The 27869-nt window shown below is 44.7% G+C and overlaps 2 protein-coding genes across 2 annotated transcripts in view; one reads left to right on the top strand and one right to left on the bottom strand.

The window, feature by feature from the left end:
- The window catches only part of IQCK (IQ motif containing K), a 210094-nt gene extending 202913 nt beyond the window's left edge, over nt 1-7181 (top strand). The window contains exon 10 of the transcript XR_012161133.1: nt 7113-7181. The gene's annotated coding sequence lies outside the window, so the exon portion shown is untranslated. The remainder of the gene's footprint in view (nt 1-7112) is intronic.
- Nucleotides 1717-26110, bottom strand: GPR139 (G protein-coupled receptor 139). Its single transcript, XM_073362276.2, has 2 exons — nt 25938-26110; nt 1717-5519 (listed from the first exon to the last, which is right to left on the bottom strand). Exons 1-2 carry the CDS (start codon nt 26056-26058, stop codon nt 4585-4587), a joined length of 1056 nt encoding a protein of 351 aa, XP_073218377.1. The 5' UTR covers nt 26059-26110; the 3' UTR covers nt 1717-4584.
- Nucleotides 26111-27869: the final 1759 nt, after the last annotated feature.

Raw genomic sequence — 27869 nt, 5'->3', positions numbered from 1 at the left:
CTTTGTGGCCTTGGTAAAAACTAGCCAACGTAACCTCTCCAGGCCAGACTTTCCATCTCACTGCACCAGTTTTAAGCCTACTGGACTTTTCTGAAGTCAATGGGAGCAGTGGGCCTGATTCTCTGCTGCTTTGCATCTTTTATTGTTGTTTACATCACTCAGAGTTGGTAGGGTTTCATGCCCACTGTGTGCAGATGTAAATGGGCCAAACCCTCTGCTAGCATAAATGGACACAGACCCTTACCTTCAATGAAGTTTTGCACATTTAAAGCAGCTGAGAATTTGGTCCATAAAGTAGTGGAGAATCGGGCCCAATAATTACATACGTACATGATGGATGTTTTGAAGATACATTATTTATGGAACGGGGCTGATCCCACCACTTATACTCAATGAGCAGTCACCCGAACACGGGTTGCAAGCATGGGCCCTACACACTAACTGTCATAAACATCTACAAAATAAACATCATGACTCCAAACATTACAATAAAAGAGTTTTTATGCACCAGCTCAGAATTTATTATAATACAAACAAGTTTGTCAAACACAATATATTCTCTAGTTATGAAAATATCAATGTTTACAATTCAAATAGATAATAGGTCTCATTATTATAATATTATATACTCAGCATTGTGTTTAAAAATGACTTTGTTCATAGCTGTGATTTTTCAAGGACATATGCCTGCAAGTAATTGTTAGACTCTCTGTTCACAGCTTTTTTTTCCCCCCTAATTGTAGATATTTGAAATATAAGTTAAAACAATAAAACAAGTACAAAATCCCCTCTCTGCAACCAAGATACTTCTGTCTCCAGAATATTTTATTTTCCTAAATAGTGAGACAGCGAGTGCTTGGTTAAGTTTTTACTATAGGAAAATTAGGTGGTACAAAGAATACAGCAAGACATTGGCTCGTTAACAACAGTCATTGCAAGATGCTTCACAAAACTAAAAAAAGCAAGGATCATCAACAGCAGCTCTCATATAGTGGACTAAAAAGTCAAGGCTTTATTTCCCAAACTGCCCCCTCACAAAAAAGTCTTCAGAATGTTTATTGTTAATAAGTTATGGCCTAATCAAAACCCCATTGAAACCAGTGGGAGGTTTTTTGTTGACTTCAATTAGGCTTTGAATCGAGCCCTTAAAGCCCCAAAATTATTGGAAATGAACTGGTTGATTAAATACCTATGAAAGTAATACCATGGTATTTCAAAGACTGATATGAAAATGGTAGTGAGGTTTTTTTAAAAAAACAAGATTACAATAACCTGGTGGAATATCTTTAGTTCAGAAATCAAATCCTCACACTAAGAGTTTTAAAATTTTAAATATGGCCATTTATTAAAATAAAAAATATAAGTAGGAAACAAAAGAGAGATTACACTGCTAGTTTTCAGGACCAACATCATGGTAAGAAAAGTAATAAATCACACAATGTATATGGCAGATAATTCCATATACTGAACTGAAATATATGCATCTTTTAAAAAAACTTAAACATTCAATTACTTATGTAAGGTTACTAATATATTAAGTAGAATAGTGAAATGTTCATATAAATACATTTTGTTTTCAATATTAGATAACGTTCTCAAAAATGAATAACTTACTCTATATAGGTATATTGCACTTTGACATATTCACATGTAACTCAGACTAGCATTCTTCATAACAAATTTAAAATAAAAAAGAGATCAATACAGTGTCTTCCCCAAAATTAAATAGCTAGTACCTTTTTTAAAAAGGTAAACTTTGGTTAATATCAATTTACACAGAAGGAGAATAAAGAGAGAGCTTGAGGAATGGCGGGGAAAAGGACAAAGACTAATAAATAAATAAGTAAATCAGTAGTAAAGAAGCTAATAATTTTACCCTTATTTAGTTGTCGGTAATGACACATTCAGAGACCTAGCGTTTCCTTATGCTCTATTATTGCAATTACTGTTTTGCATACATCACGTTTTGTCAAGATTAGTGTGAAAAGATCACAGGGTGGGTTTTTGTTTGCTTGTTTTTTTCCTCTCTTCTTATTTCAAAAGATTTAATTCTTGCCATGCTGCTTTGGGGGAAAGGGTCAAATTCTGTTCTCAGGCACATTCCCCCCCATCCCCCACCCCTTTCTGATTGAACTGAAAAATCATTAGACTATATAATTCAGCAGCCTGATAGAGGAGGTGCTTAGCACCTTGCAGGGAAATACTGAGCACCCTGGACTCACACTGAAGTCAGTGGAGCTGAGGATCTGAGCATAATGGACCCAATTTTACAAATCCTTACTGCTTGAGTAGTCTCATTCTTTCCCAAATAAGCCCTACTCTCATGTAGGTAAAGATCTGTCGGACCAGATAAATTGGACTTCATACTTTACTGCTTTCTACTTGTATGCTCGAAAACTTGTCTCGCTCACCAACAGATGTTGATCCAATAAAGTATATCACCTCAATCACCTGATCTTTCCTGTGCCTTGTGTTGTCATTTATGTCTGTGCACGGTGCATTCTTATTTGGTGGCTGTATACATCCACTTTGCACTCACTTTACACAGGAGTAAATGGTTACATGAGGAGCAAGGCAGTGGGGAATCAGGCTGTCGGGACTCGTGGGTACTCAGCATTTCTTAAAACATAGTAAGACTTCAAAGTATGGCAGACTGTTCAATACCTGCAGATTTTATTGAGCCTAGTTCTAGGAGGTGCTGAGTGCCCTCTATTCCCCCTCTCGGAGAATCTCAGGATGTCACAGCATTGGGTCTTTTGTGAGCTTCCTGCTCACAATGAGGCACATATACTGACACTTTGCAAACCCTGAGCTTCCCTCTTTTTTGCAGTTATCAGTTGAGAAGCCCCTATGCTCACAGACAAAGCTGTGACTGTGTTTACCAGGCAAGGAAACATAATCTTACACTCTTTGTTAAGGCCTGTGTTAAGTGCTCCACAAGTAATTCACGTGTTATGATTCATGCTTTGTGAGACCACATACCAACAACAAAGAGGGATAATAGCAAATGAAATGCCTCTCAGTAGCCTGATGTAGATATCTTCTTCCTGTGTCTTCTACCAGAGTTCCTGAAATGCTTCTTATGAGTGTGGAGGAAGAGAATTTAAATATTTATCCTAATTAAAGTACCTTAAAATTCACTGCCCTGCATTTTTGGTAGTCTTTGTTTTTACTGTTGTGGAGTCTTTAATATGTTGAATCCACACACAGATTTTTGACTATTAAACTAAACAACTAAATGGTAAATCTGTGATAGCATAGCCCAAACAAGTTCTAATATTTAATTTTTGTATGTATAATTTCTAAAGGCCCAGTCAAGGGGGGTGCTGAGTATTTTCATTGGCTCCAATGGGAGTTGTGGTGTCCATATTTCTCATTAAACACATCGCTAGGCTCACCAAGTCTCCTAGCATGTCAGGGAGACTCCTGTTGATAACCAAAAAATTTCCGACTCCTGATTTAATGATGTTATCTCCTGCAGTGTGGGAGCGGGACCTTGAGGCTGGCAATCCAACAGTGCAAGGGCCAGGGAAGGGGAGCAACATCACAAGGGGAGGACCCCATCTACATGTTGTGGCTAGAGAGCCAACGGACAGGAGCTGGGACTCCAGGAACCAGGTCAGCCCCAAGAGACAGGAGCTGACACTCTGGGGTAACTGCAGAGAGGGCTCACGCACCCAGGGGCCTCCCAACCCAAATCTCCCTGAAATTAATTACAAAATGTTGCTCAGTGTACATGCAGCACCTCACAGAATCGGGCTCCATGGGACCGCTGTACCGTGCAGGACTGGGCCCCGAATTTATGGGCTTTTGGAGAGTCTAATTAAAGTCACTGGAGAAATATTCTACTTTTGTTCTTGGCTGAAGAAACCTCCTTCCCCCTCCTCTCAGACTCCTCTCCTCTGGCCGCTATCTTAGATAAAACAACTTAAAGCATATAAATATTGGCAGCTTGCAGGACTGCTTTTCATGCCAAGGCTGTAACAGGTGAAATATCCATCCTTGAGCCTTGAGTTCAAGCCTGGAGTTCAAGTGAGCTTGGAAGGGCTTGTCACAGTTCAAATGTCTTCCAGATTGCTCACTGCAGAAAGTCCTCAATAGCAGGGACTGCGTGTAGCGATATTTCATGTTAGAAATGACACATCGTTTTAGGCAAGTGCACGCAGTGCAAATGATACCTTCCACAGTACGTAAAGCATTCACTTTGTCAATAGTGAAGACAACTACATGGTCACAGAAGTTTTTTTATGGTTGCAATTAAACAACTTCGGCGTGGCTTTTCCCCCAACAACTGTACTGCATCAATGCTTGCACATGGACACTTGATAGCAAATTAACATAAAGACTTGTACTCCAAAGCATATTCAAAATGCTATGTAACAGGAAAGAGGCATTTTGCCTTCTCATTCCAACTCCCCAGATGAAGTACTCCCATTCTCTGCCTACAGTCTGATCTGCCTTTAGTCTGTCAGGGAAATGAAATCAACTGACCACTTTTAAAAATAGCCATGTCAGCAGTTTACATCCTGGTGATGTAACGGCTTGAAAAGAAGATGCATCCAGAGACACCAACAATCCTTCTTTTCATGGTGATATTTTTATAGGTTTTCCATTTTTATCATACTGGTAAACAAGCATTTTGATGCAGTGAGAATTGGCAGGGGAAATCCAAGGGCTGCTAGTTATTGAAAAGTTATGGTTTGTATAGAACTGAACTGGTTGTTTCTGACACCTAAAGAAAGCCTTTAGTGTCGCAGCTGCCATTGTGCGAAATCTCTTGCTAATGAAACAGTAGAGGAAGAAATTAATTGCAGTGTTCAACAGTGCTAGCATATTGGCAATATCTGAGACAATATGTACCAACCAAGTGTTGTTTAAAGGTGATACATAGAGGTGATACAGTATCATGATTATTCTTGGTGCCCAAAGTATGGCAAAAATAGAAGTTATAGTAAACAAAATGGCTGTTGTTTTCCCTGTGGAATATCCTCTCAGTCGGAAATTGCATTTTCGTCTGAGCTTGTACACAATGATTGAATTCAGAATGAAGAAAATGGAACACGGTACCAAGTAAACAGTAAAACAGTGGATCCAGATAAGGACATGATGTATAGATGTGCTTATGTAGTCTTCAATCCAAATATTGGGCCACCAGTAGTAGGGAATGCTGGTCAAAAAGCAGGTGATATACACACACACAATGACTTTTCGAGTACGAGCTGGGTAGGAGACAGTGTGATATTTAAGCGGATGACATACTGCTATGTATCTATCAATTGTTAATGGCACGGTAATCCAAATGGACGTATGTATGGAAGAAAATTCCAATACCTCAATTATTTTGTCCAATATCTGAGGCATCTGCTTATTCAAGATGAAGTCCTCCAGCAAAAAGTCAACAAAGACAATGAAAAAAAGTACCAGTATGTCAGCAGCAGCTAGTGCTAAAAGATAGTTGTAGGAGGACTTCTGCCTGCGAACCACCAACTGCGACAGGATGATGACTGTCAGGATGTTTGCTGTGGAGACAGAAAAGTTCAGTTAGTTTCACGGGAGGTAGAAAGGAAGACTTGGGGCACCTTAGAGACTAACCAATTTATTTGAGCATAAGCTTTCGTGAGCTACAGCTCACTTCATCAAGCTCTAGCTCACGAAAGCTTATGCTCAAATAAATTGGTTAGTCTCTAAGGTGCCACAAGTACTCCTTTTCTTTTTGCAGATACAGACTAACACGGCTGCTACTCTGAAACGGGAGGTAGAGTTAGCCTTATTTGAATGTTTGATTGAGCTGTAGCTACATTTCAGGTGTGCTGTAGCAGAACTATCTTCATTAAAGTTCAAGAAACCAAAGAGTGAACTCCTATGTTGTCTGTGCCTAATTCAATCTAGTCAGCCTGTCAACTCAGTCCAGCCCTGTACCACTGTGTTTAGCCAGGGTTTAGCTGCTCTGTATAGAAGAGACAGGAACTGTTTGGAGTTGGTCAAAATAGTCTGTCAAATTTTTTTTTGATGAAAAATGCCCCCCCCCCCCTTTTTTTTTTTTACAAAAACTTGTTTTGGTGTGAAAAATACTCGTTTTTTCAAAAATTTGTTGTGTGTTTTTCTTTTTACTAAAAAACCCTTTTTTGTTTTGGCTTCCAGTTAGTTCCCCTTCCCCCTTTTGTTTTCTTCTTCTTTTCCCCAGCCTTTTCCTCTCCCTTTTCCATGACAGAAAGGGAAAAAAGAAGGTATAAAAGGGACTTTGTTACAGCTCACTTGATTCCCCTGCTCATTCGCGTGCATGTGTGTGTGTGTTTGAACCCTATGGCAAAGGATTGGAAATCAAACTGGCCTTGATAGGTCATCTTAACTTGATCATTTTGTGGCCCAATCCTGTGAAGAATTCCTCAATTCTCACTTGAGCAGGGTGAGGCACTCAGAACCATGCCTGAGGCTCTCAGCACTTCACAGGCCTTTTCTATCATGACAGTTTTGCTGGCTCTTCATTCAGGATCCATATCGACCTTATTGCCACCAGATCCATCTACTCCCCAAACAGTTCCTTGCTTAGCCAGAGATACTCCTTAAGGATACATCTCTGACAGTGAGGCCTTGTATCTGTTGCTGCTACTGGAGTATTCCTGAGCCATTAAGGGGAAAAATGCAGTTCAAATTAAACTTTTATACTTGAGTAAAACTCTTTGAATTATGTATGATTTGACTCAACACCACTGAAGAAATCCCGTACACTGCCTCTTTGGCTCAGACAGGATTTTGCCTGCAGCCCCATGGCCACTGTCCAGTATGCCCATCACACAACCTATGCCTAAAAGAAGGGTTACATGTTGCTTAAATAGCACAACAACAAGTTGCCAACATATCAAAGGGCTTACATTACATTAGGTCCAATCATGCAGTCTTGTCTTAGGCAAAACTCCTATTGCTACCATTGGCAGTTTCATCAGAGTAAGGTATGGTAGATTAGTCCCATCCAAAGATTGATCAAAGTGGCTAGAGTGGCCACAGTAGTGTTTAAACAAAGATGGAGATTTGGTTTACTGACAGCATGGCTTGCCAAATATTTGTGTTTGACATTTTCATAAGTGCTGTAATTACCTCTCCCTCTTCTACAGATTGCTCTCCCAAGGCAAATCAAGAAAAATTATGAGGACTTTCATATCAGAAAGAGCAGAAATTATGTAAGTAAAAGTAATGATGCCCTAAATGTGTCCTAAAACTGAAATGAGAATGCATATTATTTAACTATCACTTGGCAATTACGACAACTCTTGACTTAGGAAGGCCTCCCGAGCCTGCTTTCTCAAAGCAGGTTTTTAGCTACTGGAGAAAAGGGTCACACAAAATGAATGACAGGAGTAACCACCATCGACATTCCAGTTCTGGGATCAATCAAAATTCAAGAGAATGATTAAAATCACACCCTGAAACAAAGCAAACTCTTGTAGAATAGCTAAGCCAAACAGTACGTGATCAAGGTGTCAGAACCATATATATGAAATGTAAAGTAGAACCTTGCCCAGAATATTATTTTAAGATTTTCTTTCAAATTAGTTTTTCTGGCATTAGGGATTATACCAGGCCTGACCCTCCTTCTCTGTTACACCAATCTTACATCGGTGTAACTCCATTGATTTCAATTTAGAGCAGCATCAGGGGGCTGTGGTAGGCAGAGTGCTCCATTTCCTTGTTTTTCAAGAAAACCTTAATCTCTCAATAAGATCTGCTATCTGGCAATCAGAGATAGAATGAACAATATATAATCACGAAAATCCTGGACTCAGAAAACTTAATGTGACTGAGAAATTACTATAGGATTTGGCCAGCCATGTTTCATGGCCTGGCACCTTGTAACCTGAATATACCCAGTGTATGCATCTCCTTTGAGAATACTGTAAACTTGAGTCACCCATAGACTGCTGCAGTGAGGAAGGCTGTGTCTGTGAGGCAATTTGCCCTTGTCAGAGGTTCTGGTTGGAATTTCAACAATTAAGCTGGATATGCACATCTTCCAGGCACCCTGGCCTTGCTTCCTCCTGCCTGCTTTGTGGGAGGTGTTGATTAGTTCTAGGCCCCCACAGTTGAGTGGATTTATGGGCAGCTTCTGCCTCTGTGCTCCTCCATTACCAAGGCCAGCAGTAACAGTGTATACCAAGATGCCAGCTAGCTTTGCCCTGTGAGCTGGATTAGAAAATTGATCTGCCAAAGTACAGGGAAGCACTATCCAATTTTTCTGGAAGGGCTACAGTATCTTGTATTGGAAAAACTTTTCTTGGAATCACATTAGTGATTTTGCTGGCTGGGTGATATGAAATACAATAATATCATTTACTTAGTGAGAACAGATATAAACGCCATTACTGAGGTTCAGCAGAAAACTGCCAGCATGATAATGCCTCAGCAGAGAGTTCAGGAATAGCCTTCATTGCTCTGTACAGTATGGAGAGAGGCATAGGAGACTTACTCACTTTGTCCATCTCCCTGGCAATGTAGAATTCTTCTCTGTGGTATTCTTGAGCCCTCTCCAGGGCTAGTGCCTGGTGAAACTGGGGAGAATGCTGTTCAGCCAGTGGACCATACCATAATGACAATAATATATTGCCCTCTGCAATTGTCATGGTGATTCCCAGATATCTGCTCTCTTTGCCCTATCCTGACAGGTCACTTTTATGCATTCTAATGGTGGTAAAGATAAAAAATGTCCTCGTCCACCATAGCATATGCAGAGACCCGATTGCTGGGTCTGTTAGGGATGGAGAACACATGAGTGAATTCAGTTTGGCTTGACTTGGACACACTGGTGCATGTTTCTTTCTGGACATTTTCTGGCTACTTCGTGGATAAGATCATTCAGATTTGGAATGGATTGGTCACTGCTGTGGGAGCTGATTAGGGGGTGACAAATATAAGTTGAGGCTGCATTACTCACTGCAGTACAGGACTTTGGCTTTCCTAACATCTATCAGAGAGCCAAGGATGGAGGCTGCAAGAGATGAGACTAGTGGGTTGGGTCAGAGCAACTGTTCAATTTATCCCCTTCAATAGAGGGGATCTATCTGCCTCTTGCCCTAACGATATATTATCTGGGGGTTTCTAGTATCCAGGTAGCAATAGTGTCCAGGAGAGCTTTTTTCCTTCTTGCATGGCTGTTCCTTCCACTGCAGTTATCCAGACTGGAATAATGCAGTGCAGTCAATAGGGAGCTGCACCCAAACATCATTCAGAAACCTCAGCTAGGGCAGCACTTGGCTGCCTGCTTACTCAGCCAAGCTGTATGCAAGGAGAGAATTTCATCTGTCCTCCAAAGTCTGCTTGACTTTGTGTGTTTCAATGCGCAATTCAGATCATTGGCATTGGCCTGTACAGCCCTATGTCTTTGGGGTTCTAGGCATCTAAGAGAGATCATCTGTCAGGGAAAAGCCTGAAGTGAGAGATGGTCCTCGGTTGCCTTTACTTCTGATGTTGAATCCCATGTGGACTTTACAGCAAAGGATTGTCTACATGAACACTTAGTTTGCTGCAAACAGGGTGTAAATCTACCCCACACTAGCCTGCTGATCACTAAATGTCTGTGAGGACCCTGCTGCTGCACACTAACAGGTCCCTGATGCACTTTGATCTACTCCCGTTCCACACCCCACCTTGCTGTCAACTTAATATTAGTGTAAACAAGTTCCAAGTAGAAACTCCTCCAAGGTCTGCTTACTGTGTCAGAGGTGATCCTTTCTTACAGTGTTTCCTATAAAGCCAGAGCATCACAGGTTTAGGAGAGAATTTCAGCAACAAACGTGTTCAGCCCCTGTGGGGGTACAAAAGGGGGCAGGGTCTGGGCGCAAGGAGTTCAGGGCACAAGGATTGTGCAATGCAAAGCTAGCACCATTGGGACCTTGACAGGTGTGGAGGGAGTAAAGGGGTGCACATCTGGTCAGGGGCAGAAGCAGTTAGATTCTGTACTCTTGGAGAAGACAGTGCAGTGCTCATCATCTCTCCTACTCCCCCAGGGTTCTGGCCTCCTGGAGCGCTTTCTGTACCTTCCCCAAGTGTTGTCTGGAAGGCACAATATATCCTTTAGTTTCCTTGCTTTTATGGATTATAGTCATACCTCAAATATTATCTGTTTTATGGGGGAATTATAGAAATACTTCAATTGCCTATTATCACAGCTTGTGAGCTTAAAGAATAGCAGTTGAGTGTTTCTAAGCAGGAAACAGAAACACTTGTTACTTTTGAGGAATATATTCTGTGCGTAACAAACAGACTCTGCATGCAGTGAAATCTCCTTTATAAGTTAAGTGGATAGCAGGGTTATGCCACTGTGTGGTTTGGTAGTTCAGTATCATAAACTAGCTAAATAAAGGTTTCAGAGTAGCAGCCATGTTAGTCTGTATTCGCAAAAAGAAAAGGAGGACTTGTGGCACCTTAGAGACTAACAAATTTATTTGAGCATAAGCTTTCGTGAGCTACAGCTCACTTCCATGTTTATTCCCCCCTGCACCCTCCACTGTTCCTCAGATGTTCTTGTCAACTGCTGGAAATGGCCCACCTTGATTATCACTACAAAAGGTCCCCCACCCCGTCCCCCGCTCTCCTGCTGGTAATAGCTCACCTTAAGTGATCACTCTCCTTACAGCGTGTATGGTAACGCCCCTTGTTTCATGTCCTCTATGTATATAAATCTTCCCACTGTATTTTTCACTGAATGCATCCGATGAAGTGAGCTATAGCTCACGAAAGCTTATGCTCAAATAAATTTGTTAGTCTCTAAGGTAGCTAAATAAAGTTACTATGGCTGTTGCTTACTGGGTGACAAACAATCCATAAGGTCATATAAGGGTAGGGTTGCCAGGTGTCTGGTTTTTGACTGGAACACCCGGCCAAAAAGGGACCCTGGTGGCTTCAGTCAGCACTGCTGACTGGGTCGTTAAAAGTCCGGTCGGCAACACAGCACGGGTAAGGCAGGCTTCCTGCCTGCTGTGGCTCCGTGCGGCTCCCAGAAGCAGTGGCATGTCCCCTCTCCGGCTCCTAGGTGTAGGGGCACCCAGGGGCCTCCGCATGTTGCCCCAGCCCCAAGCGCTGGCTCTACAGCTCCCACTGGCCAGGAAGCACAGCCAGCGGGAGCGGCACCTGTGGAAGGGGCAGCGCACAGACCCGCCTGGCCACACCTCCACGTAGGAGCCGGAGGGGGGACATGCTGCTGCTTCTGGGAACTGCTTGAGGTAAGCGCTGTCCAGACCCGTGACCCCTCCCGTGCTCCAACCCCTTGGTCCCAGCCCAGAGCACCTTCCTACACCTCAACCCCCTCATCCCCAGCCCCATTCCAGAGTCTGCACCCAGCCGGAGCCCTCGCACCCCAACCCTTGCCTCAGCCCACAGACCACCCCCGCACTCCGAACCCCTCATTTCTGGCCCCACCCCAGAATCCACACCCCCAGCCCAGAGCCCTCACCCCTCTCGCATCCCAACCCACTGCTTCAGCCCAGAGCCTCCTCCCAAACCCTGAACTCCTCATTTCTGGCCCCACCCCAGAGCCTGCATCCCCAGCTGGAGCCCTCACCCTCTCCCTTACCAACCCCAACCCCCTGAGCCAACCTGGTGAAAATGAGCGAGTGAGTGAGGGTGGGGAGAGCAAGCGACAGAGGGAGGGGGGATGGAGTGAGCAGGGGGCGGGGTCTTGGAGAAGGGGTGGGACAAGGGTGTTCAGTATTGTGCAAGTAGAAAGTTGGCAACCCTATATAAGGGACGCCTTTTACTGAATAAGATTGTCGCTAAAAAGAGAAAGAGAGAGAGTGTGTGTAAAATTATTCTTTAGGTCAAATATTACAACTTCCTGCATTTCACATAAAGATATTGTTATGCAATTTTAAATGTAATCTCATTTTTTTAACTTTTCAAATAATGATTTCCTTTCACTATATTGACAGGCCCTTTATATATGAAAAAAAATCCTGAATATTTAAATTCAAAATACTAGAAAATATACAATGAGGAACAAAGATGCTTGATAGGACTAGATGATGTATTATAAAACAGTAGACAACATTAAAAACTAGACATTTACTATTCTCAGTAGTTAATGTTAGTGTGATTGCCAGTACAGAATCAAATGGCAACATTTACCACATTTGAGATTACCATGGCTTTTATCTTCTACTTTGTAAGGACTGGTTTCAGAGTAGCAGCCGTGTTAGTCTGTTTTTACAAAAAGAAAAAGAGTACTTGTGGCACCTTAGAGACTAACAAATTTATTTGAGCATAAGCTTTCGTGAATGCATCCAATGAAGTGAGCTGTAGCTCACGAAAGCTTATGCTCAAATAAATTTGTTAGTCTCTAAGGTGCCACAAGTACTCCTTTTCTTTTTGTAAGGGTGTGGTTTTCAACCTGTGGTCTGCAGACCCCCTGGGGGTCTACAGACTATGTCTAAGAATTCCAAAGGGATCTGCACTAAATCCTTTGAAGTCTGCAAATGAAAAAATGTTGAAAACCACTGGTATGGAGATCTCGGTGGTGACTGTATCATAACCATTGCCAGCGGGTGACTTTTGCTACTCAACATTCATTTATTAATAGTGCCTGCTGTAGCAGGCTAGAATTTTTGTTTAATTTTCATGTCCAAGAATAACTTAGATCGAATTTATCAGAGAAAAAGATAAGGTGACCCCAATATTTTCTATAAATTCAGTGCTACAGTGTAAATGATGATCTGTCCTAAAGCACTATGGGCCAAATTCAAACCAAATATAAGTGGGGGCAACTTCAGTGAACTTATGCCTGCTTAGGGGAGCAAACTTTGCCCTTGTCTCTCAATATGGTGGCTTGTGGTCAAGAGCTTTGTTAAACAGTGCAGGGCTTGCCAGGTGACCCACTCATGTGATACTTTAAGGCTGCAACTGATACAGCACATCTTCCTTCCTTTTCCTCAGAGGATACCTGTGAGAAGTGATTTAAAAGGCTGATTATTTATTGTCATATTGTTTGGGAACCAAAGAATGGGACGCACTCATACACGCACTCCCGCAGAGAAAGACGAGTCAAGTGAAACCATTTCTCTGTGTCTCTCATCTCTCACCAGGCACAATGGCAAAGAGTGTCATTCTGCAGTGCAAGCAGCAGTGGGAAATGGCAAAGTCCAGAGCAGAACTGCAGGGAGGGTGTGAAGAGGGTCCATGCTGAAGGAGAAGCAGGGCAGCACAAAGGCTATGGTATAATAGTATGTGGTAGGGCTCCTCAAGAAAAAGCTCTAATGTGACTCATCCTTAGAAATCCTGGGTTCGTTGACTGACCATCCCCTCAGATTGGAAGGTGAAAATGAAACTGGAAATAGAAAAGACTTACTAGGCTGCCTGGGAAAAATACTACCCTATTATTCAGCTGGTCAGGTCACTCAAAACTCCACTCTATGAAGGTGAAACTGAATTAGTGACTGCCTGCCATGAACTACTTTGCAGACATTCACTTAAAAATCCTGGGTGTGCTGATTGATCAATGCCTCAGACTTGAATCTGACAATGAAAACTGGCCTTCCACCTCCTTTTCCTTGCACATGGTACTGATTAGCCATTGCACCTTACTCTGGTGAAGAGCACTATGTATTCTGTACCCTTCCCAAAGTGTTGTACTGGTTGTACCCAGGAGGCTGGTCAGAGCCAGAGAGAGATTTTAACAAAATAGAAGATTTTGTGAGCAAATGATCCATTTCTTCAGCTCTTCAAGGGCATTTACAAGGTAACTGTGTTGAGGGCCACTGGCCAATATTCATTTTCAGACTAGTCAGTCAGTCAGCGCATCCAGGGTTTTAAAGTGCAGGTCTATACAGTAACTTGTCTGGCAGACAGTGAGTAATGCATTTCACTTGCACAGCATGGGCCTTTGGATTTTCCTAGGCTGCTGGACTAGGATTTTGGTAGCCTGCCTGATGGAGCAGACCTAGTGGTACAACTCTAGGACTAATGCACTATACTGAAGGAAGCTGTGTTTGATATAATACAGGCCTCATTTTCCTCGCACTTACCACATCCTAATTCTCACAGTGTAAGGCATTTTAGGCCCCTGTGTTAACACACCTGATCTGTTGTGGGCTAGATTGGGGCTTTTTATGCCATGACCTAAGTAGAGGGGCCCAGTGGGGAGCAGCACCGTAAGCCTGTATTCTGGCATGCACAATCTCTCCAAGGCTGCTCTTTGTGCATGCAGGGTGAACGTTCTGCTCCATCCTTGCCTCCTTCCTGTCCATGGAATCCACAGAGCACAGGAACTACAAGGAATGCACAGGAGCCCCTCAGAATCTGGGCCCGTGTGTGTACATCTGTACAGCTATAGATGTGTACATATATACAGTGTGAGTGCATCTTTTTATATGTATGTTATAATAGACAGCATGGGCAGCAGATATAATAGGCAAGGGGAAGCGTTGCCTTCCCTAGCACAGCTGTCCCTGCCACCTGGACCATGGTGCTCCCCCCCCACTCCCGCCTCTTCCCCTTCCTGCTCTGACCCTGACCCAAGGCTCCCACAGCTTGCTGCTGCCTGGGGTGAATCTTCCTCCTCTCTTCTCCTCCACCCCATTCACTGGCCCCCTTGGAGGTCCCCGCAGCTGCCGGCCACGTCTCTCCTCACCCCCCACGGGGGGTGCGCATGTGAGAATGCGAGCGGGGAGTCAGTGGCAGACGTGAGGAGGCAAGCGGAGGGGATCCATGAGTAAGGGCAGGTCTACACTCCAGCCGGGATCAACGCTCTGAGACCAATCCACCGGTGGTTGATTTAGCGGGTTTAGTGAAGACCCGCCAAATTGACTGCAGATCGACGAGAAGAGTAAGGTAAGTCGACGGGAGAGTTTCTGCCGTCGACCCCCTGTGGTAACTTGACCTAAGGTACCTCGACTCCAGCTACGTTATTCATGTAGTGTAGACACAGCCTAATTTTACACAGTGAAAAAGCCTTCCAGAGACCTAGTAGCAGAGATCACTGAAACTGTTAAAGAGCCATTGAAGTGGTAATGAAGCCATTTAACAGGCATTCACCAACACCCAGGAAGCCTTTGGCCACATTCAGCTGACTTTTATATTGTAGGAAAATGTGTTATTGGGGTTAAAAACAGTTTCCAAATGACGATCCTTCCGTTATTCTCTGTACGCAGAAGTAACTGCTCACCTGGCTCAAGGAGGAGCTGATGTAGCCAGTGAGTTTATTTCTTGATATAGACGTTATATTCAAACCCAGTTTAAGTAAACAAGTCTGGCAGGGAATTCTGTGTAAGAAAAGTTTCAGAGTAGCAGCCGTGTTAGTCTGTATTCGCAAAAAGAAAAGGAGGACTTGTGGCATCTTAGAGACTAACCAATTTATTAGAGCATAAGCTTTCGTGAGCTACAGCTCACTTCCTCAGATGCTCTAATAAATTGGTTAGTCTCTAAGGTGCCACAAGTCCTCCTTTTCTTTTTGTGTAAGAAAAGTGATTAAACTATTGCCTGAATGCAGTCTGTCACAGACAAGCACTTTTTCAAAAGGAGAGATTAGGCTTCAGGTTGGCGCAGGTAGCCTTGGTTTTCGTCTCTCTCTATACTGCATACACCGACCTCCCTTCCAAGCAGAGGAGAATCTATCTGGCAATTGAGCCAGTTCAGTTCCCTTGGGGAATGTTATCAGTGCTTTAAGGTGAAAAGGGGAGAGGGTGTCACGGGGCGGGGGCAGCAGCAGGGTGAGGAGCGAGCCAGCTGCACAGTAGGTGGTGGTGGGGTTCTTGTGGCAGGAGGGGAAAGGGTCTTGCGGGGGGACCACGGGGGGATGAGGAGGCAAGCAGCAGGTGGGTGAGGGAGGAGGTGAGTGGAGGGAGGATCTCGGGGTGTGTGTGTGTGTGTGTGTGTGAAGAGGTGAGTGGCGAGTCAGCGGTGGGTGGGGGCAGGGCCTGGGGCAGAGCAGGGGTGGAGTGTGGGTGGGGCTGTGAGTGGAAGAGGCAGGACAAGGAGCTTGCCTCCCCCATGGGAAGTTTCACCCACTGCCCATGAAAGACAGGGAAATAAAACACTATACTTAAGTCTCCCTCTCCTTCCCCCACCTACTGGCAGTATTGTGAAGAAGGCTGCACTGTAACAACACAGGTGCTGGTCCTACAAGATCCTATGTGCCCTCTGCTCCCACTGAAGCCACTGGAGCCTGATTCGCTTCTTACTTACATCAGTTTTATGCTACTGCAGCTTCATCGACTTCAACAGAGTTACTCTTGATTTACACTGGAGTAAGTGACAGGAGAATCAGGCCCAATGACTTCAGTAGCAATTGAGGGCACATTAGTACTCAGGGAGGCGCTCAGCACCTCAGAGGATCAGGCCCATTATTACAGTTGACCACACTGAAAAAGCTCAAAGCAGGTTTCAGAAACAGTCTTGGGTATTGGGGGAGGGCAGAGGTTAAGAATATTTATTTTTAAACCTGTAACAATAAGCACCTTCCTCGTTATGCACCTCAATACTCTGCAAATTATATCTGTGTCCATTATTTTAATGCGCTGGGTTTTAATGTATCTTAAAAGCAAGCACACAAAAGTGGAAGGAAATTAGCCTCATAGGTGTACTGTCCTCAAGCATTTTTATGGTCTCCTGATCAAAACTGAAATAGAATGGATGGTGATACTCCACTTCTTCAATTATAACTGCAATGCAGAAGTGCTTTGGGGAAGAATGGCAGGGAGTGCTTTAAGGCATGTAAACCAGTGTGGAGGGGATAAAAAATTCCAAAACTCATCTTCTCAAGATCTGGACTGCTGTCTTCCTATCAGAGTGTCATGGTTCCCTAATGGAAACCTGTATTAAATGAAGACACAGAATGCTTAACAAAATAGTGCCAAGAATATGCAAGGGTTTTAGTTTTTGGTTAAAAATATTTGGACAAGTCACTTTGGGCAAAGGCAGACCTAAATTTTCAAAAGTGATTCTAGATGCCTCAAATTTTGGCTTCCCAATTTGAGGTGACTTAAAGGGGCCTGGTTTCAAAGGTGGGTTCTCAGTGTTACTCTGAATATCAAGCTGCCCTTAAGGTGTCTCAAGCTAACCAGTCAAAAGTGAGACAAAATCATTAGTCTCTTTTGAAAAATTGGGCCACAATATTTATACAAGTATGAACAGTACAAGTGAGCCATATCCTGAAGTCCTTACTAAGTAATAACAGAGAGGATTTAGCTCTGTATTAACTTAAGTCCTTTTCCTGTACAGAGATCCACAACTACAGGCCTTTAGGGCTTCCTGACTTGTCACCCAATTCAGTGGGAGTCCACACTTTCAGATCTCATGGCCCGCTTTGCTCACACTATAATGGGACTTCTGCCTGAAGGAGTGAGTTAAAAGCTTGTCTGCATGGTGGGGGGGAATGCGCTGTATGGGAGTATCATTTCTACAGTGCACTAACCTATTGGACATTAATAGTTCTCTAGTGCATTTTAATGTAGCATTGTGTTAAAGTAAACTAGGGAACCTTTAGTGTCCACACGTACCAATTATTGCACACCACAATAGTGCACTTCAGAAATCACACCCCCATGGAGTGCATTACCCCACAATGTAGACAAGCCCTTAGTAAGGCCCTCAGAATTTGGCTGTGTTTTAGCAACGGAGGGTATATCAACACTAGAGATTTCTGGCTTGCGATCGCTAACGCATTTGGATGTGCTAGTCTGGATACTTCACAATCATTTGTACCAAAACAAACGTTTGTGGAGTCTCACCACTTGCAAGTACAAACATGTTAGCTCACTCAAATTAATTGTAATCAATTAATTAATTTGAGTGGAACTCAAGTTTTTTAAAAAATCCCCACCCATTTAAAGGAAACACACCCTTAGTAACTAGACTGAGTTGTCTTTTACCAAGGAGGAAGAAGAAGTTAAACAGGTGTTATCCGAGGGGCTCATGTGGTAGGAGGGTCCCATGCAGTGCTGAACAATTCTGGTGAAGCAAACTGTAAATAACACTTTATTTTAGAGGCCCCTGCTTGATGCTCACATAGATGTGTGACTCCTTTGGGTCTCCCTAAATATTCCTAGTCCCAGGCTTGCAGCATGGCTTCTGCTTTGTTCTCTACTGTCTCCTCTGAACAGTCCCACCTGCCCTATAAGCAGAGTAGAACGTAGCCAGATGGGATTAATGAAAATGATATGGTGTTGTCCTAAGGATGCTCTATCTACAGTCCCCTCCATCCAGGTCACTGTTAGAGAGGCAGATGCAGCACGTTCTGAATTTGGACATTTGACTGTTTTACTCATGTACTGATTCAGGGGAAGAAGACTGTGGTAGAGTGCAGGGGCACTGCAAGGGTCCCCAGTAGACAAGGGGTTAACTCCAGCTTCACTTTCCCCTTCTCTTGTAGGGGCAGTCAGGGGCAGAGCTCTAGGAAAGGCAGTGGGGGAGATGGGTGAAAATGACTGTGTGTAGGGAGGGGCTTTGTACCAGATGCTGAATGCAGGATGAACTCCAGGTTGGGGAATCTTCCTGTTCTGTTTCTTTTGCATAGGGTAAGTTGTTTTGATTTATGTTGTGAAGGACATGCTCCTGCTGACTTAGTTCTGCTGAGTCATGCCCCCTATTTTGAGGCGAGCAGAAAAAAAAAGAGGAGAGGGAGCATTAAAAAGCTGAGCAGTAGATGGGTGGGGGAAGGAGAAGAGGATAGCAGGACTGCGTGATAAGGATACCTAATGTTTTTCAAAGATCCTACGCTCCTAGAACAGCTCCTGGGGGCTCTGCAAATATTTGCCTGCTCAACATGAAAATTGACTCTGCTCTATATTTTGTACCACTGTCATTTCCAGGAAAAACCTCTGCTCGAGTGTTTCTTCCCAGATAAACGAATTTTAGTAATTTTCCCTCCACATATCTTTGTATTTTGCAGCCTGCTAAGCTTTCCATGTATTGCACATTGTCTCAGCATGAACACCATTGCTTACCACTCAGTCCTTGACCTGGCAAAACAACACACAATACCCCTTCCTTTTCATCTGTCCAGAAATTTGCAGTTGTGTTCTGTACTGTAGTACTGTACTACATCTGATGCACAACGATGTCCCCTTCTGAAATTATATGGATGCTGCCTTTCATTCCAGTGACCTTGTATTCCAACTGGGGACAGTTTAGCAGACACTTCCCCAGACATATTGACCAGACTAAAGGTCTCTAATACACACTCCTTCCTGTCACCCTTTTTTGTGCAGCATGATTGCTATGGATCTGTTTTTTTCTCAGCATCCATCATTCTTTAAAAACAGACAATCATTTTGCCATTTAAAGGAACTCATTTCAAGCGCTTATGCAGCAGTTCTGTCCATCTCTATGCACTAGCCCAACCTAATGTAGTATAACATCTCTCAGCATCTCTTTGTTAGCTAAGCTACTGGATCAGTCACTTATTCTTACTGTCTTAGTCTCATACCAGTCACAAGTGCTGCCAAATCAGCTCCCTGCTCCTGCTCAAACAGGGTACCATCCACACACTTTGGGTCTCATCCACTGCTCATTGAAGTCAATGGAAAGATTCCCCTTGACTAAAATTGGTGCTGGAGAGTTTAGTGCCCATTTATTATGTGAACTCCATTTAATGAACAATGGTTGAACTGAGTTCTTTCTTCTAGTTTGGAACACAGCATATATCCATTTTCCCATTTGCAAATCTTCCTGTAATATTTCTGTCTTGCAGTTATGTTGATATGATTTTTGTCTTGCCCACATACAGAGGGTCTAACTGATCGCCATATTTGGGATTGGGAAGGTATTTCTCACAGGGTCAGATTGGCAGAGACCCTGGGGTTTTTTTGCCTTCCTCTGCAGCATGGGGCATGGGTCACTTGCAGATTTAAACTAGTGTAAATGGTGAATTCTCTGTAACTTGCAATCTTTAAACCAGGATTTGAGGACTTCAGTAACTCAGCCAGAGGTTAGGGGCCTATTTCAGGGGTACATTGTAAAAACACTGCTGAGGTTCTTTGGCTTGCAATGTGCAGGAGTTCAGACTAGATTAGCGGTTCTCTAACTGTGGGTCGTGACCCCGTTTTAATGGAGCCACCAGGGCTGGCGTTAGACTGGCTTGAGGTCAGGGCCAAAGCTGAAGCCCGAGCCTCGCTGCCCAGGCCAAAAGCTTGAGCCCCACCACCTGGGGCTGGGGCTCAGGCTTCGACTTCAGTCCCGGGCATCAGGGCTCAGGTTATAGCTCCCTGCCCGGGGATGAAGCCCTTGGGCTTTGGCCCCCCTGCTTGGGGTGGTGGGGCTCAGACTTTGGCTTTGCCTCCCCACCCCCAGAGTGGCAGCGGGTCTTGGGTGGGCTCAGGCTTTGGTCCCCTCTCCCAGGGTCGTGTAGTAATTTTTGTTGTCAGAAGGGGGTTGCGGTGCAATGAAGTTTGAGAACCCCTAGAATAGATGATCACAATGATCCTTTCTCGCCTTAAAGTCTATGAGTCTATAAGATACAAAAGGATCCAATGCACTTTACTCAGGTGCTTGGAAACAGGAATACTATGTGGTGATTGCTGAATAACATGCAATGGAGTTTGCATGTCCCTCATACAGTAACTCCTCACTTAAAGTCGTCCCGGTTAACGTTGTTTTGTTGTTACGCTGCTGATCAATTAGAGAACGATGCTCGTTTATAAAGTTATAAATGCTCCCTTATAAAGTTTTTTGGCAGCCACCTGCTTTGACCAGTGCTTACAGAAAAAGCAGCCCGTTGGAGCTAGCTGGTGGGGGCTTGGAACCAGGGTGGACCGGCAACCCCCTATCAGCTCCCTGCTCCCCTAAGTTCCCTGTGCAGCAGACACCCAGCAGGCTATCAATTGCTGGTAGTTCAGCTGTCCCTCCCCCCACTGCCATGTGCTGCTCCTGCCCTCTGCCTTGGAGCTGCTCCTGGGAGCCTCCTGCTTGCTGTGCGGGCTGGGGGGATGAGGGGGACTAATGTCAGGGTGTCCCCCTCTCCCCTGCTCCTGTTCCCCCGCTTACCCCTTCTCCATAGAGCAGGGGAGGACACGACAGGGCTCAGGACGGAGGGAGCTTGCTGGTAGCAGCTGCTGTCTCAACTTCCTGATCTACTTAAAAAGGCAACTTTACTTAGAGTGCGGTCAGCATACTTAAAGGGGCAATGTGCGTCTCTCTCTCTCTCCCACACGCAGGGTATGTGTCTCTGTCTGCCATGCTGTCACCCCTCCCTCCATTTGTGCTGCATTGTAGAGTGTGAGGCTACATTAACAACAATGTGTTAACCCTTGGGGGCTCAGCCGAGTGCTAGTTCATCATTTAGCACTAAGGCATTCCCCAGGAAATATCCCACCCTCTTCCACCCTCTGACTCCACCGCCTCAACCAAGCTTCACAATCATCATTGCTGTGTACAGTATTAAATTGTTTAAAACTTATACTATACACACACACACACACACACATTTTATATATATATATGTAATATAGTCTTTTGTCTGGTGAAAAAAATTTCCCTGGAACCTAACCCCCCCATTTACATTAATTCTTATGGGGAAATTGGATTCGCTTAACATTGTTTTGCTTAAAGTCGCATTTTTTCAGGAACATAACCACAACGTTAAGCGAGGAGTTACTGTACCTACATTTCCAGCAGCCTTTGTGCACTCTGCTCCTGCCAGACACACATTTTCTTGCTTTCTGCACTGAGAGGCTGGATTCTGCAGATCAAGGGCCTGCTTCTGTAAGCCTTGCTCCTGTTACTGGGCCTAATTACTCATGTGATAAAATGTTACCTAGTGAGAATGAGGGTCTGTAGCATCTATCCCCAAGTTAGAATAGCCTGCAAAAGTATATTGCAGGAAGCACAACTTAACCTTCGGCCATCCATGTTTAACCAGGTTTCCTCTTCCCTCAGGGCTCATCTGTGCCTCTAAGGAACAAATCTGCATTTGGGTGGTGTGCAGCCACCCTGCGTTGGGAGGGATGGCTCTCTGGCATACAGGAGCAGCACATCTGGTGCCATACCTCTTTATGGGGGTGCAGCATAGCTCATTCCTCCTAGTGTGCCAGTTACTCTCCACAGGCCAATCGGGGGGAGGGGCAGTATGATGAGGTCATGTCCCTGTTCTCCCTCCCTCTTCGGCACTCTCCGAACCCCTAGGAGGATAGGGAGGAAGCAATCCCTGAGCTGTCCTGAAAGCAGGGGCAGCAATTATGCCTGGGCCATACAAGTGAGGGGATATAGCTTCTTTTACTCCCTCTGCATGCTGTGTGCATCCATGTTGTACAATGCAGTCTCCATGCAAAGCTGTTGAGCTGAAGACATTTCCTTTTTACAGTAGGACAAAAAATCCAAACAATAATAAAATGATTTTATCACACCTTTAAAAATAGTGGCAAACAGTTAACCTTTGCATTTCAACAAGGTATTGCACAGACACTATATCTGTGTGTGAGGCCAGAACCTAGATCCTCCTCTCTTTCAAGTTCTCAGAATTACAAAAAACTAGCTCAATCAAGGGAACCTCGGGGTCTTTATCATTTAGACAAGGAGACTCAGATACCCCTACAGTATTTTTTAAAAGCACCAGTGTAATACCAGAATGAAATCCATGAATATCTTATGCACTCAGCATGCCATATATGTACAGTTCTCTTGGATGTTAATGTCAGTGTTATCCTCAGATAACATACACTGAATAAGGTAAGCCAAATGTATCCATGATACAACTCCTCTGAACTCACTGGAGTTACATCAGGCATCATTTTGGCTTGTAGTATCAAGTTTCTAGGTATCAGTATCAAGAGGTCACCTAGGTCTCAAGTTGCAGTGGGGGAGGTTTAGGTTGGATATTAGGAAAAACTTTTTCACTAGGAGGGTGGTGAAACACTGGAATGCGTTACCTAGGGAGGTGGTGGAATCCCCTTCCTCAGAAGTTTTTAAGGTCAGGCTTGACAAAACCCTGGCTGGGATGATTTAGTTGGGATTGGTCCTGCTCTGGGCAGGGGGTTGGACTAGATGGCCTCCAGAGGTCCCTTCCAACTCTGTTATTCTATGATTAAGTTGTTCTGTTGGTTTTTTTATTTTGTTTTGTTTTACTATTGTCAGTGCCATTTTTCCTAATCAAATGGATGTATGTTCCAGGAAAAATTCACATCACCCTTGCTCATCACCCTTGCACTAACTCTAACCGTACATTCCCGGGTGGATCACAGTAGGTTCGTAATTAGAATGTATTCTACATCTGCAGTTGTGTAAGTATAGGCAGAACATTCATTAACTGATTTCCTAGTGTCTGCATGAAGGATCTTCCCAATTTTAGGTAGATGTAGCACCTCATTGCTTCCTAATAACCTCCTACTCGTATATTCTTAAGGTGGTATAGGTCACTTCCTATTGGACCAATCAGTATCCTATCAGTATCAGAGTCCACAATGGCATCATTGTTGACTGCCATGGCACAGAGGCCAAGGAATGAATGAGCATGGAAACGGTACCTTTTCTCCCTGGCTGGTGGGGTCCCTTTAAGTCAGGGCTGAGGCACAGCGTGGCTACAGAGTGGAGAGGCTTGCCTGTGCTTTACATGCTTTGTGGCTAAATACAGGACTTAACTGTGCAGTTCTCTTAATGATTTGCCATGCATCAGAATTTACTTATAGAGAAGAAAAAAAGGCACAGTGAATTAAATTCATGTGCTGGGTACCAATTGTATATGTATTGTAGCCACTGTTCAGACACAGGGCTCTCACTGTCTGATTCGAAAATTTTTATGAACTAATGGCTTGAAGAATATAATTTTCTAAACAAGAGCAGCTAAGGTGAAAAAAAGCATTTAGAAATCTGTTAACATCTTATCAGTGCTGCTTGCCATTTACAAGGTGTTTTAAATGCACCTTTGTATGTATATAACTATATACTGCATTATCAAAAATATTGATTCATCTTGACAAATAAAAATGTTCTAACATTTCCCTCTACTCTTGCTTGTCAAGAGGAATCCTTACTAAAGATATTTTTAAATAGTAGTTTTTAAACCATGGGTTTTCTCTGCATGTAGTGCTGGGAGTCTTGGATACCGAAGCCCTTTGTTTAGCCATAGAACTGGTATAGCACAGACTGTCTTCCCTACCAAAATGTCTGAGTGATGACCTCATGTGACCACTTCTAGGAGTGAGAAAGTGCAGTCTCCACAGCTTACTCAGTGCTTGCCCTGTGCTGGGACAAACATACCAATCCGAATCAGTTGTGGCAGTGGTGGGTTTTGCGCTGTCTAATGGCAGTGCAGGCTCCAGGTATACTGATATTCTAGAGGCAGACTGGTTAACCTTTCATGGTTAAACAAGGAGCCCCTCCTCTCTTTCCCGTCTCCTGGTGTCACTTGTCTCATCTTTTCCCCTTCTCTGCGGGAGAACTTGTTTTCTGGCTAGCTGGCCTCTGGTCTATATTCTTGGGATGAGCTTTTGATGCTCACACCTGCACTCATAGGAAATGAGTGGAGTACTGCCATTGACTTCAGTGAGTGAGGGATCAGACCCCTGGACCAGTGGGTCATGTGGGCCTGACTAGACTCTTTAACTTGCTGCCCAGGCTATAGGGATGGGCTCCTGGAGCATGCTGGTTTTCTAGCTGACCAGCTACTTTCTTCAGTGGAATCCTGTGGAGTCACAGTTCCTTGCTCATGTGTGGAATCTGAGATACCTTGTTCCTAAAGCTACCCTTGTTCACTGGGAGCTGGTCTGAGATGAGCCAGCAGCAATCTGACAGTAACAATTTTTGATTACTCCTCACATGGGCAGGCAGCGTACAGGTACATGACTTCATGTCCCAATGCCAATCCCCTGAACCCTCCAGTCCTCAATACCATTCTACTTGAAATGGCCAAATTAATTATTTTGGAAACTTGATTAAGAACTGAGATGATGTATGTCAGGTTCTGAACCAGAGAGCACTTGTACAGGTGCATTATAAGCAGTGGAACTGTTTGCTAATCCCTCTCCCCCCTCATTAAAGAGAAGAAGACAGACCTCTCATTAAAGAGCAGAGAAAAAACATTACCTAGAAGTATACATGTAAAATACATATCCTAATAAGTATATCATCTAAGAAATGTCTTGTGTTAATCCACATAGGTTAATAAAACAAGCTTCCAGTGTATTTAAAAATTAAAAGTTCCACACCCATCACACACTACAATATTTAACTTTAATTAGAATTTTACCACCTCTTTTTTTAAAGATAATGCCTGGAGTTTTTCTAAAGTTTTAGCAACAATGTTAGGAAGAGACTGTTGTTATTTGTCTAGACAGAGAGAAGGTTTACCCAATAATGTAAAACAAGCACCTAACCCGAAATCCCATCCAAAAGCAGAATTATTGTCTTGTATATTTGGATCTGTAAAGATCCCTGTCCTTAATATAAAGGTATTAACAGTAGAACAATGCCTTGCTCCTCTACACACACACATTCATCCGTGAGAATATGTACCAACGAAAGTGAGCCAATAAGAAAGTACTCCTGTATTGCAAACAGCCAAAGTCTCTTAAAATCAGAATTTTCTTGGAGCTCTGTGCAGTGGGGACCTTGGACATGTCATTTAAAAAAACGGGTCTCAGTGAACATATACTGCAAACAGGACTTGATTTTGAATGAGTCTTTTTCTAACCGTTGACCTATAACTATATACACGTGCAACACCCCCGCCCCCAACTGTCTTCCAGCGTAAGTGGCTCCAAGACTGTTTGCTTTTTATTCTAAAATGATTTGGAGACAGAATAATTCCGCTCCATCCCTCGGAGTCTTTCCTTAAAGACTAAAAACTTTCTCCACTTGCTGGCTGAGTTCAGATGTCAGGATAAGTCGGTTGCTCCTAAACAAAAGGTCACGGCTCTGCTTTTAAAATGCACCGACTGAGGCAAACCTCGTCTCTTAAGGGCGATCCTCTGGGGCCGGGCAGAGCCTTTGGGGTGCCGCCGGAGAGCCGGGCAGAGGGTGGCACTCACCTGGCAGCCCGAGGCAGAGCAGCAAGCTGTAGTATATGACAGGTACATATCCCAAGCCACAGCCATACTTGTGGTGAGCCAGGAGGGAGCCGTTGTGGACGTAGATGTGATTGTACTCCATTGGGTTGTCCTTCTCCTGCTGCTGTTCCGTCAGCACATGGAGGGGCAGAGATGCTCAGCCTCCTCCCGCCCAGCATCAGCGGCCGTGTGTCTTCCGCGCCCCCGCGGGCTCCCCCCGCCCTCCCGCACCTGCTGCGCCCGGGATTGTCAGCGGCAGCAAGCGCGCCCGCCCGGCCGCCCGCAGCACATGGCGCGCACACATGGCTGCTCCCAGCAATGCAGCGAGAGGCGGGGGCGCGGCGGCCCTGCTGCAAGGCTGCTGCTCGCCGGCCTGGGCTCACCGCGGGGTTCCCGTGCCCAGCGCCGGGGGTGCCTGGCAAGTGCCGCGGGGCGCCTGCCTCCCCCTCCCCTGACTGGGCGTCCCCCCGGCCGCCACCCCGCCTTCCCAAGGCCGGGGCTGGGCGTGCACCAGCCTCCCCCCGCCCTTCACACAAAAGCGAACAATAGCCCCCGCTCGTTGCTCTCGCCCCGGGAGCCGCGTGCCTGCAGCGCGGCAGCGGGCCGCGAGTGGCCGGCAGGGGGCTGGCGGCGAGCCCCGGGCGTGCAGCCGGAGGCATGGCTCAGCCTGCAGGGAGGGTGGGCGTCGCTGCGGTGCCCGACCGCTGCTTTTCCCCGTCAGGGCAGGCTGGGCAGGCTTTCCCGCAGGGAGCCCCCCTTCCACTGGCGGGGAGACCCGCTCCAGACACCGGCCCTGCTGCTGAGCTCTGCTGCGGGGTAATAAGATTTTCTGGCATCAGGCAGCGTCCTGGTGGGGTTACGTTAAACCACCACAAAGGCGTTGTGTCCTCCCAGTGTAGCGGAGCGTCCCCGTGACCAAGGACCCGCTCTCTTACGGGAGTTAGTCGCCTGAATACTTGGAGGGGCTGAGCCCGACGACCTGATCCAGCAGCCACTGAAGTCAGTGGGAGCAGGATCGGACCTCCAAAAGCTTGATTAAACTGACGCGATTATTTGCACTATGACCTTGCAGGCCACCAGATTGGATCAGTCGTTGGACCCAGAAGCAGGGTCCTAGAGTGAGAAAATTCTGCCACTCATCCTGGAGAGCTCTTCTCCAAAAGCCAACAGTGTGCGAAAGAGACCCGGCTTGGCCTTCCTAGTGAAAGGGGAACAGATTGTCATAGCAGGGGGCATGGAAGGGGGAGGATTTTGTTTTCAAACTTGCCAAACAAGTCAGTTACATTTAAAGAAGGGGAGGGGGGGAGGCAAACAGGATTTACTACTGCTCTGCCTGTCTGTTAAGTCCCAACTCTGAGTTATGAATTGAAAAGGCCCTGGATGGGGTGATAAATGCAAAAATCAGGGTTTACACCTGTAAAATGGAAACACCAACTCAATATTAATTATAGTATTGGCACTGTCTCCACACTGCTGAAATATGGGCTACGTAGGTCTGCAGGGATGGAATAAGTAATTTACTCCTATGAGTTAGGGATGTGCCACATAACATATGTGGAAGAGCAAAGTGGAGCTCATCCCAAGCACTTGAAAAATTAACTGTACCAATCCCCTTGTGTTATACTCCCAGTTGATACCACACTTGGCTTTCTCTATATACAGGACAATGAACATGGTATATTTAATTAGGAAAGCATTTAGCCATATTTTTAATAGATAAGCTAGGTGGAGTTCAATGCGTTGTGGAAAAGCTAGGTATGTTATGTGAGTAGGTCAGATGATGGTATACTGGGGCATTTATGGAGACAGAGCTTAAGTTACCTGATTGTATTGGGGCATTCTTTCTTCATCCAGAGAATGAGGTCTTGATCCACCAAAGCATTTAGGGTCCAATCTACTGCCCATCAAAGTCAA

This window comes from Lepidochelys kempii, chromosome 10 (genome assembly GCF_965140285.1).
Source record: "Lepidochelys kempii isolate rLepKem1 chromosome 10, rLepKem1.hap1, whole genome shotgun sequence".
Classification (NCBI taxonomy): Eukaryota; Metazoa; Chordata; order Testudines; family Cheloniidae; genus Lepidochelys; species Lepidochelys kempii.
Note: the sequence above shows the minus strand (reverse complement) of the source record. Positions and strands in the feature narration are given on the sequence as shown.

What these genes read in the sequence shown, in the direction of transcription:
- GPR139 (XM_073362276.2), bottom strand. Translation starts at nt 26,058, where the DNA reads ATGGAGTACAATCACATCTACGTCCACAACGGCTCCCTCCTGGCTCAC. An exon ending in GCTCTGCCTCGGGCTGCCAG is followed by an intron (nt 5,520 to 25,937) that starts GTGAGTGCCACC and finishes CTGTCTCCACAG; the next exon opens with CAAACATCCTGACAGTCATC.